The 17,663-nt window shown below is 34.3% G+C and overlaps 2 protein-coding genes across 6 annotated transcripts in view; one reads left to right on the forward strand and one right to left on the reverse strand.

The window, feature by feature from the left end:
* The first annotated feature begins 409 nt into the window (after positions 1-409).
* Positions 410-6,822, forward strand: LOC117331704 (COMM domain-containing protein 7-like). The gene is made up of 9 exons (XM_033890542.1): positions 410-531; positions 1,114-1,167; positions 1,737-1,839; positions 2,118-2,174; positions 2,433-2,470; positions 3,030-3,120; positions 3,927-3,976; positions 4,818-4,866; positions 6,249-6,822. The coding sequence occupies exons 1-9, from the start codon at positions 445-447 to the stop codon at positions 6,323-6,325; spliced, it is 606 nt and encodes a 201-aa protein (XP_033746433.1). The 5' UTR covers positions 410-444; the 3' UTR covers positions 6,326-6,822.
* Positions 6,823-7,839: 1,017 nt separating this feature from the next.
* LOC117331705 overlaps positions 7,840-17,663 on the reverse strand; it is a 58,086-nt gene continuing 48,262 nt past the window's right edge. For all 5 annotated transcript variants that reach the window (XM_033890546.1, XM_033890548.1, XM_033890547.1 and 2 more), the window contains 6 exons: positions 17,037-17,089; positions 16,180-16,266; positions 14,176-14,327; positions 12,543-12,756; positions 11,896-12,048; positions 7,840-11,735 (listed from right to left, as the gene is read on the reverse strand). In XM_033890546.1, the coding sequence (XP_033746437.1) occupies positions 11,543-11,735; positions 11,896-12,048; positions 12,543-12,756; positions 14,176-14,327; positions 16,180-16,266; positions 17,037-17,089 (852 nt within the window). In that variant the 3' untranslated portion in view covers positions 7,840-11,542. The remainder of the gene's footprint in view (positions 11,736-11,895; positions 12,049-12,542; positions 12,757-14,175; positions 14,328-16,179; positions 16,267-17,036; positions 17,090-17,663) is intronic.

Below are 17,663 nucleotides of genomic sequence, written 5' to 3' on the forward strand. Positions count from 1 at the left end.
GTAAGTCCAAAACCAGTACGAAGACATTAGATTTGCATACAGGTCACGGCGACCAAGTGATCAAATTAACAAAGTTACGTGGACATATTTTTTAGAGGTTCTAAAATTGAATATTTTTCTAAAATGACCAAATGATCATTCACTTAAAAAGTGAAAGTATGCAAGCACTCTGATCAGAGACTTGTATCCGTTCTCTGCTCTGATGTATTGCAAAACAAAAATGAAATTCGCATAATTACTTGTTCTCAAAATTAATTAAATGATTTAACATTCTTATTTGACATTGTGTCTAAGCATATTTAGAAAAGAAATTAGATTTTAATATCCTTTAGACTTGCAAAGAGAAATTGTACACTATGCTGCTCTATCAGAGTTACTTCCCTTCATTTCTCTATAATCTAAAAATAAATTAGGGATTTTCCTGTTCTGACGTCACAAGACAACATGGCGTCCACCTTTCACTTCAGCAAGGAAACACCCCCTGATACGGTTTTTAGTGATATACAGATGGTCAACAAATTTCAGAATGAGGTAACATGGTTCCTACTTATAAATTCATGTTTTGTAAAGTATACATAGTCCATTCCTTCAGTAACAATTACTCAGAAGAGTGGTAGCCAACACACTGACTATTGCTCTGTATCTGCGCGTGATGTGTGATCAGATGAAACATGTATAGGGTAAATAAGACTAATGTATACATTCTAAAAAAACGTTTATTATATATCATAATTACACAGTATTTAACTGATGAAACACTACTTGTTCTATTGCAAAATGCTTATGCAGAAATATATGGGACAACATTATATGAGTGTTAAATACTGTGTAATTATGATATAATAAACGTTTTTTTACAATGTATACATTTAATTTCTCTGCAATCCTGTGAGAATTATAGGACAATTACTTTCCAAAGAGGGCAGTTTAATGCTAAAGTAAAATATAAGAATGGGAAGCCAGAATGCTGTCATAAAGAAAGTGAACGGTCTGCTGTGACTTTGACAAATTTTACTACCGTAAATTGTTGTGAAATGTAAGATTTGGAGTTTTTATACAATTCTTTTTTTTTTATATGTTACTTTAATTAAAAAAATGAAATTCTGTTTTTAGCAATTTCGCCAACTTGTTGAATATTCTTTGGAATTTCTCGCTGATCCAGGGAAGGTAATTTAAATTTCAGTTTTGTTCTTTGTTATCATAAAGAGTTGTAAAGGAAACAGTATAGCTACCACTACTGAATAGCTTTAATATTTGCTGTTTTATATATCTCCCGACTCAATTAAACTCTGAAGACACTTTCATGTAGAACTGTTAATAAAGACACTTTCATGTAGAACTGTTAATAAAGACACTTTCATGTAGAACTGTTAATAAAGACACTTTCATGTAGAACTGTTAATAAAGACACCTCCATGTAGAACTGTTAATGAAGACACCTTTATGTATAACTATAAATTGTAACACCTACACATTGTCTCCTAGGTAACAATTGTGCCCTTTATATGCAGTGTGTTTATCAAGAATTGCATTATTTTTGCACATGATTTAATGTGAAGGTCATTTGTGATTTTTGATACACGATTAAATTTTATATCAAACTCTGTTCACCGTTGTTTCATAAAGCTTCAATATGCTTTATGTGATGGTATTTATCATTTCCAGCAAGTACAATATAACTCAGGAATAACTATACTTAATTTTGTGATGTTAATTTGAACATGCTCTACCTGCAGTCACAAAAGTTGATGGAACAGCTGGGGGACTTTGCTGAGAGTAATGGTGTGGGGGCATCGGCCCTGAAGAATGTATTTAAAAGTCTACTACTGGTACCAAACAGTAAGTATTGGTTTGTTGAGTACAGCTCCAACAATCACATGTACATATACTTAATAAGGTCAGATCTGGGTCATGTGATGATTGTGCTACATCAACTGTGCAGGTACATGGCCTTTAAAAATGCCACCTCACAGATTTCCTATGACCTCATTACAAGGTAGTGGTATGTGCATATACAATTGTAAGGCTGCTCAAGAAGGTGCTTAATATTTGTAAGATATTTTTTAACAAAGAGTATTAGTGAAAAATGAAATATTTGATAAATCACTATTTGATAGGTGCCCTGAAGAAGAGCCTGAGTCCAGCCCAGTTACAAGAGGATTTAGTGAATCTAGGTACGTGTTACACATAATGTACATGTATATCAGAGTATGTCACACCTGGTGTTACAGAGTCGACAGACAATAGGATAATGTGATCAAATAATCAGTTAAATTGGTGATATCTAATTATATCTGATTTGACAATTGGGTTAAGAATCGGATTAAGTACATGTGTACCCTTCTGTTTGACTATTATACTGTGGGTTAAGAACCGGATTAATTACATGTACCCTTCTGTTTGACTTGACTAATCATTGATTCTTGTTTTAGGTTTGTCTAAAGACAAGGCTGACTACCTCTCTGAACAGGTAACATCATACTGAGAAATATTGTAGATTATTTACAATAGACTGTAAAAAAATATATAGAACTCCGATATACAGTAGGGGTCACTACAACTGTGTTAAACCCACTTTTGATAATGTAAGCAGGGATGAAATTTGTAGTTTTTAATTCGTTCCCTCAAGCCACGCCGACTGTCCCTTGCTTGCATCGTGCTTGTGTAAAAATCATGTCTGCGTATAGCTTCTAGGTTATTGAACCTAATTAGTACACCCAACACTTTTTCAGGAAAAGAGGATAGGTGTGCTAACTGAAACATATAGAAAGTTCTTCACTGATCTGCTAATACAATCTTAAATCTTTTAATAAGCAAATGTTGGATTGTTCCAGCTGTATGAGAATATGTAAAGTAACAGTTTTGTTAAGCTCATCCCTTTTGTGTTTTTGTAAGTACACAGTGCCCTTATTAGGTTGATTATAATAAGATTACTGTAACATGATTAAGATGATTTAGATATTGGTATGTCATGAATATAACCTTTTCCATGGAATCCTCCATTGATTGACAGTACTACTTGTTTTCAGTGGAAGGCTAACCTAGCAGCTCTTTCCCGCAGTGCCCTCGGTCAAACACTGATGGTCAACCAACTACTGGACATGGAGTGGAAGTTTGGAGGTCAGTGTCATGTCCAGTAAAATGTATTGTAGACAGGTATTATGTTGTTGTAGTATGCAGTCCAACCTGCCTCAAAGGTCACCCATCTATAAAACAAATACAACTGTATCTGTCTATACCATAGGGACCACTTGTTTTCAGTCTCCACTTATTCCATTTTACTCTTCCCACTTGGGTGGCCTTTATACACAAATTTGACTGTAATTTACCAATCATAATCATAATGGAATCTGGCTTCCAATACATATTCTATACAGCACCTCCTAGTAAACTGTGGGAGCTATGTATAGAGTATCACTCTAGATTGTCAGCATTCATTTAAAACTCAGACTCCAGGATTGTGAAAAAACCTTTGACTTAAGATTTTGCATAGCCAATCACATATGATGTCACTTTTCATGATGAAATCTGTGATTGGCCACGTCAGAACTTCAGAATTGTTTAGGCTAAAGTTTTTTTTCTGATCCTAGGGTCAGAACATCATTTAAAATATTAGTAAACATTTTGGTTATTAGTGAATAGAAAACGTTTTCATTGTTGCTGTCCTGCTTTCACATGATTCTAGTTCCATTATTAATATTTGGTCAGATATAGTGATTATTCCTCATTAGATTTCAGAAAGAAAGAGTTTCAAATAAATAACAGAGCTGCTTTTTGATAGTGAACTATCGAAAAAATAGGACATGCAATTTGAGTATGGAAAGTCTGTATTTCTTCACACATATTTAACACTGCATGCACATGCAAAAGCAGATGACTTGTGTGTGAAATGCTTTTGTCCAATTTTTACCTGTACAATGTTACAGTGACAGCTGGGAGCAGTGAGGCAGACAAAGTCGGCAACACTTTCTTACAGGTAAGATACTTCAGATTATACTGACTTAAGTAAATATCAGGATATTGTAGTCTATAGGAAACCTCCTGTAGCAGAATAAAGGAGTTGTACTGGAATCAACCAGTAGGTATATCTGCCAGTAGGCTAACCCTTGCTTTTGACAGCTACATGTAGTACTCCTTAAACTTTTTTAACTTGGTGGACACAGTATTTCCATTGTGTGTAGGTGTACAATAATAGCCTGCTTATTGTTCCCTTCATTTTCTCAGAACATAGGTCTGGATGAGTTTGTGTATTTAGATTAAAATTTAAATCAGTCGTTTAGCACCTTGTTAAAAGCATATAAAACTATGATTTAGTTTGGCTACATATGTTTCAATGTCACCTTTCAGCCCCTGTTGAGAGTTCTGTTTGACAGACATTTCTTTATTAACATGTACTTTTTGTAGGTATTGCTAGTCTAAAGAGCATACAGTAAACCTCCTGTCAGTTTGAATCCGCTGATGGTTCCAACACATATTTTGTTCAATGCAAATAATAATTTTATAGTGATAGTGTGACTCCTGATTGTTTATAATTTACGCTTTTTTTGGATAGTTTGAACATGCCACATGTATAAATATATATACATGTTATGTACAATATCAGTTAAATAATGTTCCATATTTTGTAACACCCAGACAAAGAATAATTGTTAAGTGTGAACAAGGTGTAGGTCAGTTTAGGGTCATTGAGTATCAATTGATGAGATTTGTACCAAATAAACTCAGGGAACCAGATATAGATGCTTATGGGCAATAAACAATTTATTTCTAGTGTCTAATAACTGGCACGCTGAATGTCTTTCTTTTTCTGTTTACAGTTAAAGCTGGTGATAAATACAGGCAATGGTACCAAGAACACGTATATGGGTAAGTGTATCAGTTACAACATACAGACAATGGTACCAAGAACATGTATATGGGTAAGTGTATCAGCTACAACATACAGACAATGGTACCAAGAACATGTATATGGGTAAGTGTATCAGTTACAACATACAGACAATGGTACCAAGAACATGTATATGGGTAAGTGTATCAGCTACAACATACAGACAATGGTACCAAGAACATGTATATGGGTAAGTGTATCAGTTACAACATACAGACAATGGTACCAAGAACATGTATATGGGTAAGTGTATCAGCTACAACATACAGACAATGGTACCAAGAACACGTGTATGGGTAAGTGTATCAGCTACAACATACAGACAATGGTACCAAGAACATGTATATGGGTAAGTGTATCAGCTACAACATACAGTCAATGGTACCAAGAACATGTATATGGGTAAGTGTATAAGCTACAACATACAGACAATGGTACCAAGAACATGTATATGGGTAAGTGTATAAGCTACAACATACAGACAATGGTACCAAGAACACGTATATGGGTAAGTGTATCAGTTACAACATACAGATAATGGTACCAAGGACACGTGTATGGGTAAGTGTATCAGCTACAACATACAGACAATGGTACCAACAACATGTATATGGGTAAATGTATCAGCTACAACATACAGACAATGGTACCAACAACATGTGTATGGGTAAGTGTATCAGTTACAACATACAGACAATGGTACCATTAATGTATATGGGTAAGTGTATCAGCTCCAACATACAGACAATGGTACCAACAACACGTATATGGGTAAGTGTATCAGTCACAACATACAGACAATGGTACCAACAACACGTATATGGGTAAGTGTATCAGTCACAACATACAGACAATGGTACCAACAACATGTATATGGGTAAGTGTATCAGCTACAACATACAGACAGTGGTACCAACGACATGTGTATGGGTAAGTGTATCAGCTACAAAATACAGACAATGGTACCAACAATATGTATATGGGTAAGTGTATCAGCTACAACATACAGACAATGGTACCAACAATATGTATATGGGTAAGTGTATCAGCTACAAAATACAGACAATGGTACCAACAATATGTATATGGGTAAGTGTATCAATTACAAAATACAGACAATGGTATCAACAATATGTATATGGGTAAGTGTATCAGCTACAACATACAGACAATGGTACCAACAACACGTATATGGGTCAGTGTATCTGTATTTAATACAATGTACAATGTATGTATACCTATCATTGTTGACGTAATGTTTTATCTCTATCAATTGTTTAGTTGTTTTGAAGATATATCTCTTTCTTTGTTCTATAGTATCACTATTTCTTTATCCTCACAATTGGGTTTCTTTTTTCAGAACTAACTTTACCACAGTTTTACTCATTCCTCCACGAAATGGAGAAAGCCAAGGCTAGTCTTGAGTACCTAAGCTGATGAGTGTGTGGGAGTACTGACCATAGGCCGATCGTTGGGACAGACCACCCTGGGGAGAAGGACAACTGTCTGATGTAGATATTGTGTGTTCTCAGGAACTTATTCAAGGCGATGAACAATAGTGGAAATCAATGTAGAACCAGGTCCACTTGGTCTCTTGCATTCTGAACGTATGATAAAAAATCGTTGAAGATCAGAAATAAATGTTAACATGTGTAAGTTATGATCAATACGGTAATAAAACATCAAACAGACATAACATTTGATGTACATCTCCCCACGATTCTAGGAGTAACTGAGTATATGTCAATGATATAAATGATGTTGGTGACTTTAGTGTACATGTAGATGTTATGGAAGAAGAGTGTTGATCGTGTATTTGTTATAAAATTGAATGAGTGCAATATGATGGTTATAAATTGTACAAGCCACTGCATACATTTTGTATGATTTTGGTGTCCAAAACGTAATAAAATGAAGATTTATTTATAACATAAGTTAGTGTTTGTTCTGTTTGTCTAACTAGGGAAATGAAGAGTGATTCGCAATTCCATGAATGTAAAAAACGTATATGGAAAGATCTTTAACACAAACAGCGATTGAAAACTGTTTGCAGCTTTTGAAAGTGTAAAGTCAGCAGTCAAAATCCAAGACGCATTTCCGTCCTAATATCACTGTCTTGTACCACAGTCAGTCTGGGGTACGGCTCTTTGTTTAAGTATTCATCCCTTTATTGGATGTAAGTATGTTATTATTTTACCGAAATGTCCCTATTTTCTAAATGCACTTATGGTGTTTACTCAGCATTAGGAAACATCGCTTTTGACTGGATATACTACTATTCCTCTGAACGTTGCACCCTTCAACCCTCCGACTCATCGACGATATTACAATGACAACAATAAGTTAACTGGCATCGCACTAAAACAAATTTAACAAGCATCTACAATGTGCATTAGCGATGGTCTGGCCTACAAAACGTCCACAATATGTAGTTATTGTGATAGGGGACAACTGTACTTACTTGTATTAGTCGGGTTAGAACGAACGACGATTTGCCGAAGGAAGCAATCATTGAAACACAAAAGTTGAAGAATTACAAATATACAATTACGAACTCGGGTAAACTATATCGTTCATTGATCAGCGAGTACCGTCCGATGGACTCAAATCTGGATACGACACTGAAGATAGAGGAAAGGTATGTAAACAATTTGTTTATATCATATTTTCAGGCGTTCTTTTTATGTACAAATCTAAGATTAATTATTTTTTATCTGAACAGATTCCATTATATTTGTTCGCAGCGTTGACAGTGATTACGACTTTTTTATTGAATTTTGAAGAAATTCAACAGAAACATTTTAATGATATTAATAGAAATTGCCTTGGTTACCTTTTTTTAATTTGAAGAAATTCAACTGAAACATTGTTGACGATATATTCATATAAATTCACTTGGTTACGTTGTGGCAATGTCGCCATATAAGATATAAACAAATGAACTACAAGTATTAGTTTCACATTTTTATTCTGGTAAGAAATTCATTTCTAAGACAAAGCACCTTCTACCTGATTAACTTTCCATAAATAAAACACTTACTTCCATCTGATCAAAGCTATGACGTATAATATATGGATCAACAATTCTATAAAATGTACAGTCTTCATTAACCAACTGCGTGCTATCAGTTTTCAACCCAAAGTCCCAAAATTAAACAATCTAAAATTTAAAAATTTCTCGAGTGTTGGATCCAAGAAACAATCTGAGTTTTGGGTTTCAAATTGATGAGATTTTCCAAATCAGCGGATTGCATCGTTATAGGCGAAACCTCAAATTGAGGTTATCATTTACCTAACAAAACCGTTTGAATGTTTCAATTTCATTTTTCATTGGATTTATGTAAACATTTCACTTTTTCATATACGGCACCTAACAAAAAAAAAAAAGAAAAAAAAGAAAGATTAAAGACGCCCCTCAAAGATTATCTGAGTATAGCAAAGGTCTGGCACTCATCGTAAAGTTTCATAAATTTAACCTATCATAATCTTCCGGGTCATTAAAAAGTCACAAATGTATTCATAGTAAAATATAACAGTGCTAACCTACTCAGAATATGCGAGATCCTGTTTGATATAACGCTTAATATAAGTGGCAAGACAGTCATGTTTTCTATAGAGAAACTAAATCTAAATTACGCCTATTATTGGCTAAAGTGTTGATGCAAGTGAAGTATTTTCCTCGTGTTTGATATCAATATATATATTTTCAATATTGATATTCATTGGTATCTGTAATGAACTGATTACCCTTTTATCCGCAGTATAACAACTTTGTTTTTAAAATGAGTACCATTATTTAGTTACATATTTTAAAGAGGAACAACATCCGATTTTACTTACAATCGACGTCATGCATGGTGTAGTTTCACACACAAAAAAGGATTAAATAATACTGATATTTGCCAAATTTTCGTTCACGTTCTTGGACTTCTTTACCTTTTCGCATTGAATGATTGATCCTACAGAAATCAGATAAATATAGATTGTTGATGGAAGGAGTATTTTCAAGGCATTCATCATCAACACTCAATAAGAACATTACACAACAAAACAAACTCCACATGGGTAAAGAAAATCCAAACAAAGGCACACTTCATGGTTTTGGTAAAAGACAGGCCTTACAACTACTCTACACCTCTGGAACTTCCGAGTACAGATATAGGATAAAACAATTAGGGAGGAGAACGTAAATGGTGTAAAATGATTCCATTTTAGATGTATTCACTATTTCATTGTAACTGATTGCTTAATTTCGTCCTTCACATTTGGATATAGGAAGTGCGATTACACAAGTATGAAATACACTATTTCTTTTGATAAATGAAATGTTTATAAGAAAGGCGACAAATGCTTTCTTTCAAAATTACTGGTCTCTGAAATTGAGAGTTAGAATTTAGCGTCATTTCGAGTTCATGCATATTCCCTTTATAGTCCGCCTTTGTATATAAACGTCTGGAGGAAATACTACCCATTGGATAAAACTGTACAACATTAAACGTCAACAAATTGGATTTTAATAAACTTTTCACAAATCCGTTGTTGTACATTTTTATCAGGAAGATTGCACTTTGCAGCAAATGGATACTTCTAAGCTTATTTGGCAATATACAAGGGAAGATTGTAAATGATGTACACAGAAGCAAGCAAAACATTACAATAGTACTTTATGTGTACTTAAGCAATACATGTCCCCTACCGGCCCCGCTAAAAATAGTAACAGTTTGATAAAAATAATTCGAGGAATGAATCTACTAGAGCGCTGAAAAAGGAAACATCTAGTTTCACCAGAGGGTATTCATAAAATTCCAGTCATCAGCCGGACCTCTGAATTTCGCGAAGTGACTGTCATGGTGATTGAAGATATTTCTGTAATTTAAATATTTGCATATTCTGGATTTTGATGAGTCTGGCCCTCATTGGCTTTAATTGTCCATGGGCCACAATACAAGAGAGTCTACGTGAAATTTAACATTCAATCTTACCGTACTACTTTAATGTACATGTTTTCAGATTGGTTTGCGTAGATTTTAATGACTAGACAAATAAATGTACTTCACCTACATTACCATCAATGAATGGTACAGGGTCCATGCATGTATTTGGTGCAATATCACTGAATCTTTGGTAATTTCGAACTAAGTAATATACACTACATTTACTTCATTTCCGAGATATTTAAGAAGAGGTGCAACTGAATTCTAATTTTGAAAGTAAAAAAAATATATCGAAAAAAAAAACCGATTAGGAAGAGTGGGTTATAATGTATATGACACGACGATTTATGGAAGCATTATCACGAATATAGAACAAAGGTAGATACGTGTCACTCATAGTAACAAATGTCATAGAAAATTACCACACAAACATTCACAGGTGACAAAAGTATTGTTTTATAAAACAATGATACTGTTTTCTAACAAATGAATATCACAATGGCTTCAATAAAAAAGTAACATTTTGAGATGCACTCACATAACTTATCAGACATACAGCACACAATCGAGACATAAATAATACAAGGCAGCTCCTAGGACAATGTCTGTACAGTATGTACAAGGTATAATGTTGACAAGTAAATATACATGTGTAAAGCATCCTAGACAGACATGTTGATGACATTGATTCAAGAACTACAATCATGTAAAAATAGAATTTCTGTAAATGCGGAAGGAGATATAAATAATGAAATGCATACTAAAGGATTGTAAAAAGCACATGGGTGATTATAAACATATTTATAAACTGTATACTATACTTGTGGCGGAACCATAATGTCATCAAAATGGGAAACACGAAATATCCTGATAAAAAGCTAAATCTCAAGGTCATTTTTACAACCATCTTCAAAAAGAATATCACAGTTATATTTGATAAAACTTAAAAGGACGGAACGTAATACTTCTAGAATATTTTTATTAAAATGGATGTCGTTTCACATGAAAAACATACTATACTCTAATAGAGGGGTTTTGAAATCTTCTATAATTATATATAAAACAGCCATGAAACAATTTCTAGACGTTTTTAATGCATTGTAAATGATTGATAGCCAGTATTGAAAATCCATTAGCGAATAAAACGCCGAAATGGCGTTTGTCTATAATTTTCAATTACAATTTAACGTCCTAGCAACATCAAAGGCCATAGGAAGACGACTTGTTCGCGACAAAAACAACAGTATTCAAGCAAAAATGACTTTTTGTTACAAAATATAATTGACATACACATGTAACATTTAAAAAGTAAGTATGTCAATCAATACAAACTAAAGGAATGTGAGGAATGTCTAGTACATACGAATGATATTGATCCAACAAGCCACTAACAACAATAAATCAATATGAACACACATCACAATAATGGACGTCATTCTCGCATCAGTAAAGTACATCTCTTAATTTGGATTTAATGCATTATGCTATCTAGCCTACCGTGTGCAAATATACTCATTACGCAACATCCGGCAAATCACTATCTTTAGCTGCAACAACTTTATTGACAAACACTTATTGTACTTTACGTCAATGTAGACGGGTGGGATTTTCGTATAGCCTTTCAGAATCATGGACTCTACACCAATGTTCGTCTATCAAGTTATCGTAGGTACACAATAAATAAAAAAGATACACAGACATCACGCGACGGTCATTTAGGTCATCTACAGCTGCCATACGGTGTGTACTCTATGCAATAAGACACCTTCTTAGAACGTAGAGCTATGTCCGAGTGGTGGCGATACACTTGCATGCCCAAATTAGGAAATCTGTCAGCCAGAAGTTGTTCTTCTATAGGTGAAGGAAGAGGGAAATTCGTCTTCTCTTTCGGCCGTGACACAAGCATGTAACGACTAAAATTAGACAATGAGATCATTGAGTAATTGGGTATGAATATTGATAATATTCACAACTGCACATTTCACTATTTTTGGTTCTAAAATTACTTTAACTGTTTCTAGTTCGGTCTTCATTTACTGAGCATCAATCTATAAGTGCCAAGTGTGTACTTACCTGCACTTGCTGGGTATGGATCTACTTGTGGATGGCCTGTATGTTCGACTGGGGTTCCGTGGGTCGATCATTTTTGGCTCCACGTTGAAGTCAACCATGGATCGCCTTGGTGATGGTCTTACGGATGGAGGCCCATTTTTGCCCATTACAAATCTATCGGAAAAGCGACGATTATTGTCTTATTTATGATTTTTTTTCACTAAATTGCATATGAATCGCAATAATGTAAAAGCATTGTTGTTAATATTACAGCTATTTTCATATGATACAATTTAAAATATGTCATTCACAAAGTTTTAGTATTGTGATAAATGTTACAGTAAAACAACCAGGAATATACCTTACATGCAATCCCTATCAGTATCTAATCTGGCACTCTCATCAAATAACAACGGTAGGTAGACATCAGCTAAACGTCTCTCATCACCAGTATAACATCCACCATTTTGTATTGAGTAATTAGAAAATATTTGTACTGTTTTTATTTGATTCCTCCGCTCGTACCTAATCGTAAGCATTTATTATCCAATTTTTTCAGGCAATATTCATGTCCCGATCATAGGAATCGTGCAAATGCATTTCGATTGACACCATTTTTGGAGGAAACATTTTGCTACGTACATAACGATGATCGTTCTTGAACTCACCTGAAAGGCTTCTCTGTTTTGAGTTCAGACTTGTTGGCGACTGTTGGTGGAACAGGTAGGGGAACGAATGCCGTTTGTGGTCGCTGGGGTACAGGTGTTAATGGAGTGGCAGAGTACCTTGGTGGTCCGGGGCTGTGCATTCCAAGGGAAGACAGACGTCCCAACTCTCTTTTAGCAGCGACAGTATACGTATCTGATCGAGCTGATGTTGATCCTACAAAGCCGATGAATACTTTACATTCTGGGTGGCAAAATATTTAGTTTTCAAATCAATATTGACCTGTTGGAGGATAAAAAAAAAACAATAGGCCCATAGGCCATAGCGGTCACCAGAATCTTAAACATGTAAGTATTTTTTTATGTGCATGTACATGTATTTACAATGCATTTTTAAACAGTTCCTATATAAATAATAGTAAAGTTTAGCCATTTTTTCATAATTTTAACCAATTTTGAATCATTGCCATCGAAATGTGATTTTCCTACATAAAATATAGTAAATAGCACCTACTCATGGTGAAACATGAAACCTAGTGGTCATACATTTTACTATTTTGATAAAACACCTTAAGACCCTTCCATCAATGAAAAGCATTTGATTCTACAAAGTCTTGGTCTGTCGACGAAAAGATTTTTGAAATTTCAATCATTTTGACCCAAAACATGGGTTTTCCATCAAGGAAATTACCTCAGATATGTTATAGATTTGACGGTCGCTTAAATAAAAAATAAAAATTCAAAGTGCGATGCCCGAGTCGTTTTTGATCATTTGACCTTGAAACATTGCACACACCTCAGAAGAGCAGGTTCTTCTTTAAAATGTGACCCAAATAAACAATTTTGAATTATGTTTTTTTAATCATTCAACCTATGTGACTTTGACTGAAGGTCAAGATCAACGATAAGCATAAAATGTGCAGCCAACAATATATGCATCCGATGTGCTAGAAATTAAGCCTTCGTGTGTAAACTTAAAGGAGCAGAAAACTTTACTGTGCAATTTTGGGCGATTTTTTACATTTTGGCGGGAAAACTTTGCTTTTTGTTTTGTTCAAAGTCCCATTTCATCTGATGATCATAACACTTGCAGATTATGTTTCAGTGCAACATGCCCTTTCATATGCAATGAAAAATTACACATTCTCTGAAAACATGTCAATGAGAAAAATTATCCCTGACCAAATTCTAACTAATTTCCAATGAAAATAGAACGAATTCTGCTAAAAAAAAGGGTGAGTTTCCTATATTAACTATTGTAAAATTAAGCCTCTACCCAAGAATATGAAACCCAGCGGCCAAGAAATTTACAATTCTGATAAAGCAACTTAAGAATCTTCTATCTATGAAGAGTATTTTATTCTGCCATATCTGGGTCTTGAGAAGATTTTTGAAATATCGGTCAATCTGGACCCTTTTGCCCACGTCCCTCAGGCACCCGAGAGGTAGGGACCATGCAATTTTTAAAATTCATAAAAAATGGTTCAGGAGTTTTGAGTTGAAAAATATGAAAATATTAAATAACGACGGATGACGCATGACCTCAAATGGTGAAGCAGAAATTCGCTTTAACACATATATCAATTATATAGTGAAGTTAATAAACCACCACCACGACACGCTGTGGGATACAAACCAGACTGCACTAGGTCTTGTGTGGGGTCATCTGATATAACCTCACGGCTCGACATCATCCTCTTGGCACCTCCCCTCTGGGACTCCCATGCCTGACGCTTCTGGGCAGCGCTCTTACAACGTAGCTCCTTCTGCATTCGCAGCAGCATGTGTCTACAACAGTTTAAAAGTAAGGTAAAATAGACATTATACTGTAATATGTTTCCCTTTAATATCGATTGTTTCAAATACGGTATCTCATTATTATATTAATGGTTCATATCCGGTACCCCAATACGATATTAACTTTTTTATCTCCTGTACCCAATTATTATATTAAAGTAATAGTATCATGTCGGCCACTTTCAAAGAAAATGTATTGATTATTGCAAACTTAAATATCGGACTGGCATAGCTCTTCAGACTGATTCAATACTGATGTTTGTATGTACATGTAACAATTTTGTGTCGAAATGTTAACACGAGCTGTGTTTGTGCCTGTTAAAGTCATAAATCACACACACAACAGCTCCTATCAACATTTTGTATGTAAGCCACTCGTCCTTGTGTAATCACTTTAGTGAAATGACAGCTAATCACTTAGAAAGTTTAATATACTTCTTTTTGGCAAACAAATTATTCAGAAGTAAATCCAAAATCAATATGCATGCATAAAACATTATATCAGCGACACTTTGATATGCACACGCCCTCCACATGGCCAATACGTTACATGGGTATCGAAACAAAGCATCCTCTTAAAACACATGTTACTCAAACATTTTAGAATCAATTGATAACAGCTCCCTGTTTTGATACGGTCTTATATCATTTTCAATTTATTTATTGATAGCATACCATAAGAATATTCGATAAAGGATATCTAATATCATACATGTATCTACATACCATAAGAATATTTGATAAAGGATTTTTATTACTTCCTATAACGTTATCTAATATGTATCATACCGACAACACCTCTTTCCACACTCGTTCTTGTCGTTTCTGTCATAATGCTAATGACTACAATCAATATGGTATTAAGTCTGATAAGACTACACTGAAGTTGGAAAGGAAATTTTCAAATGAATTATTGACCTGGAGACATATGGAAATCGCTGTAGCTCTAAACAATGAAGCCAGTCAATCACAAAGAGGAGGTGATCTCCGGTTGTATAATGTAGCGACATCTTGAACAGCACTTACTCTTGTAAAACCATTGATTTTACACTATTCACTTCCAGACGTAATTGATATTTGGTCCAAAGTACTTATCTCTATAAGGTAAGGAGAACAACACACCTAACATGTAAGAAGGGACAGGTATTGATTGTACCTGTTCAAACTCTCACGCCAATTGTTTCCTGCTACCATGGATACAAGAACACACAAACAATCATTCATAATTCCAAATAGCAATGGAGAAGGCATTGACTCATTAACAGTTCATGGAATATCTTGTTTGAATTTCAAAATTCCATTTCTGAGGTGGTAGATTCATCCGAAAATAAATACACATTACTTCATATAATGTATCAAGTCACACAGTAAAAACGTTTAATAACGGCGCTAACTGAAAAAAATGTCCAAATCTGTCCCGTTTGATTTCTATATCAACAAAGTATAGCTACCCAATACAATGCTTTAAAACTAACCTAATGTTCTTAGACTTATAGGTAAAAGTCATACGGAATTGAACAAAATATAGGCAACAAAAAACCTACCGATTTGATGACTATCATTGGACCAGTGTTTGGCAAATAGATATGCAATTGTCTCTTCTACAATACTTCTGGCTTACACCCATCACAAGTGTATACCGATAGCGTGTTTGAAATTCATGCCATAGCGTTACCACCTTAATGGCATAAAAGTCGTTGGATATGTTTGGGAAACTACAGCCCAAACCATAATCTATTTAATGTTGAATCGTTTAATGTTTTAATCGTGAATGCATATCAAACTTTTTTGTGTACCAGTTGTTGAATAAAATTCCTCTTAGGCTCCTCAATCTTTTCTTTACCTCTCAATAGCCCTCTCCTGCCAGTTGCTCTCAAAATTAGTGCTGTCATTTCTGTACAGTTTGTTTTTCGTAAGGGCTGCCGGTGTTCTGAAACCAATTAACCATTCCACATGAGTGTTTTACTTATTTTAAAGCATGTATATTTATATTTAAGTACTCCCTGCCTTCTATTACTAATAGAAAATTAACCATAAACAGTATGCATTAATAAGTCATGTACCCTCTTTTACTGCTGAGAGAACACTAACCCTTAACCATATTCTTTTCCAAATTGTGTTTTCTTCCCTTCTGAAAAAATCCAAACCATATTTCCTAAAAGACACACTAACGTTTGATTTTCTTATGTTTAATTATTGACAAAAGGTTGTTTGTTCAGATTTGATGCTTGATCCCAAAATGAACTTAAAGTAAATTTGATTACTAATGTAAATGAAATTAAATTTTTGGATCGAGATATGGGACCTGTACCTATCCCCATTCTTACCGTTATTTTCCCCCTAATACAGATTACCGAAGGAATTTTCATAACTTTTAGCTTTAGCTTAACTCAGCTTTGGCATTTATTGCATAAATGGGGAACATTTTACAATTAGCCAAATTTACTCGAAACTGTACACGCTACTGGTTCTGACAAAGAGTAAGATCATGATTGAAATATGTAAATGACATTTTGATTTTTGCCTCTCATTATGTATTGCAATTTGCGAAGACAGTCTAATTATAGTCACTCACTTGAAATTATTATGTATATATAACTTTCTTATCTATTACCTTAATTATATTCGTACAATACTAGGTGTATATAATTCCAATTTTCGACGTTTTGTTTCTTTTCACAAGCTCATCTATAGACTTACCCTGGCATGCCCTGGTACCGGTCGAAGGCGTCATCAAAGGCATTTTGCAGGTCCTGTGGGAAAACACACGTTAAAATTACACTCATGTCTGTAGGTATGCATGCATTATGATCACTACTGATGAGAGGTGGTTTGCAGGTCCTTTATATTCGACAAAAACACATTACCAGGAAAGAGCAAATAGACAATGTACAGAACTTTGTTAATTTGTCAATATGTCACCTATATTTCATTTTTAGATAATGGACTCTTCAATTAATTTAATTTAATGGGTAGATCAAATCTTATTTTAAAATAAATGAGATGATAATTATGAAATGTAGTAGAATTCTGCAACTAGCTTAGATGAATTACAGAATGTAATGAATTATCTCACAGGGATCCACATTATTTTTTAACCTCCTTAGCGCAATCACAATCAATAGGTAATTTCATAACAAAAATCTTTCACAGAAATAGTGTAATGTGCTTCTTGATATATATATATATTGACATTAGTGTTGGGAAATCGGTTGAAAATCATAATCGATCATCGGTTGGAATCGGATACCCTATTCGATCCGATAATCGCTGAAATAATCGGTTTACTTTTCCAATGCATTTATAACTTTAATATCTTTAAAATTC

Source organism: Pecten maximus, chromosome 7, assembly GCF_902652985.1.
Source record: "Pecten maximus chromosome 7, xPecMax1.1, whole genome shotgun sequence".
NCBI lineage: Eukaryota > Metazoa > Mollusca > Bivalvia > Pectinida > Pectinidae > Pecten > Pecten maximus.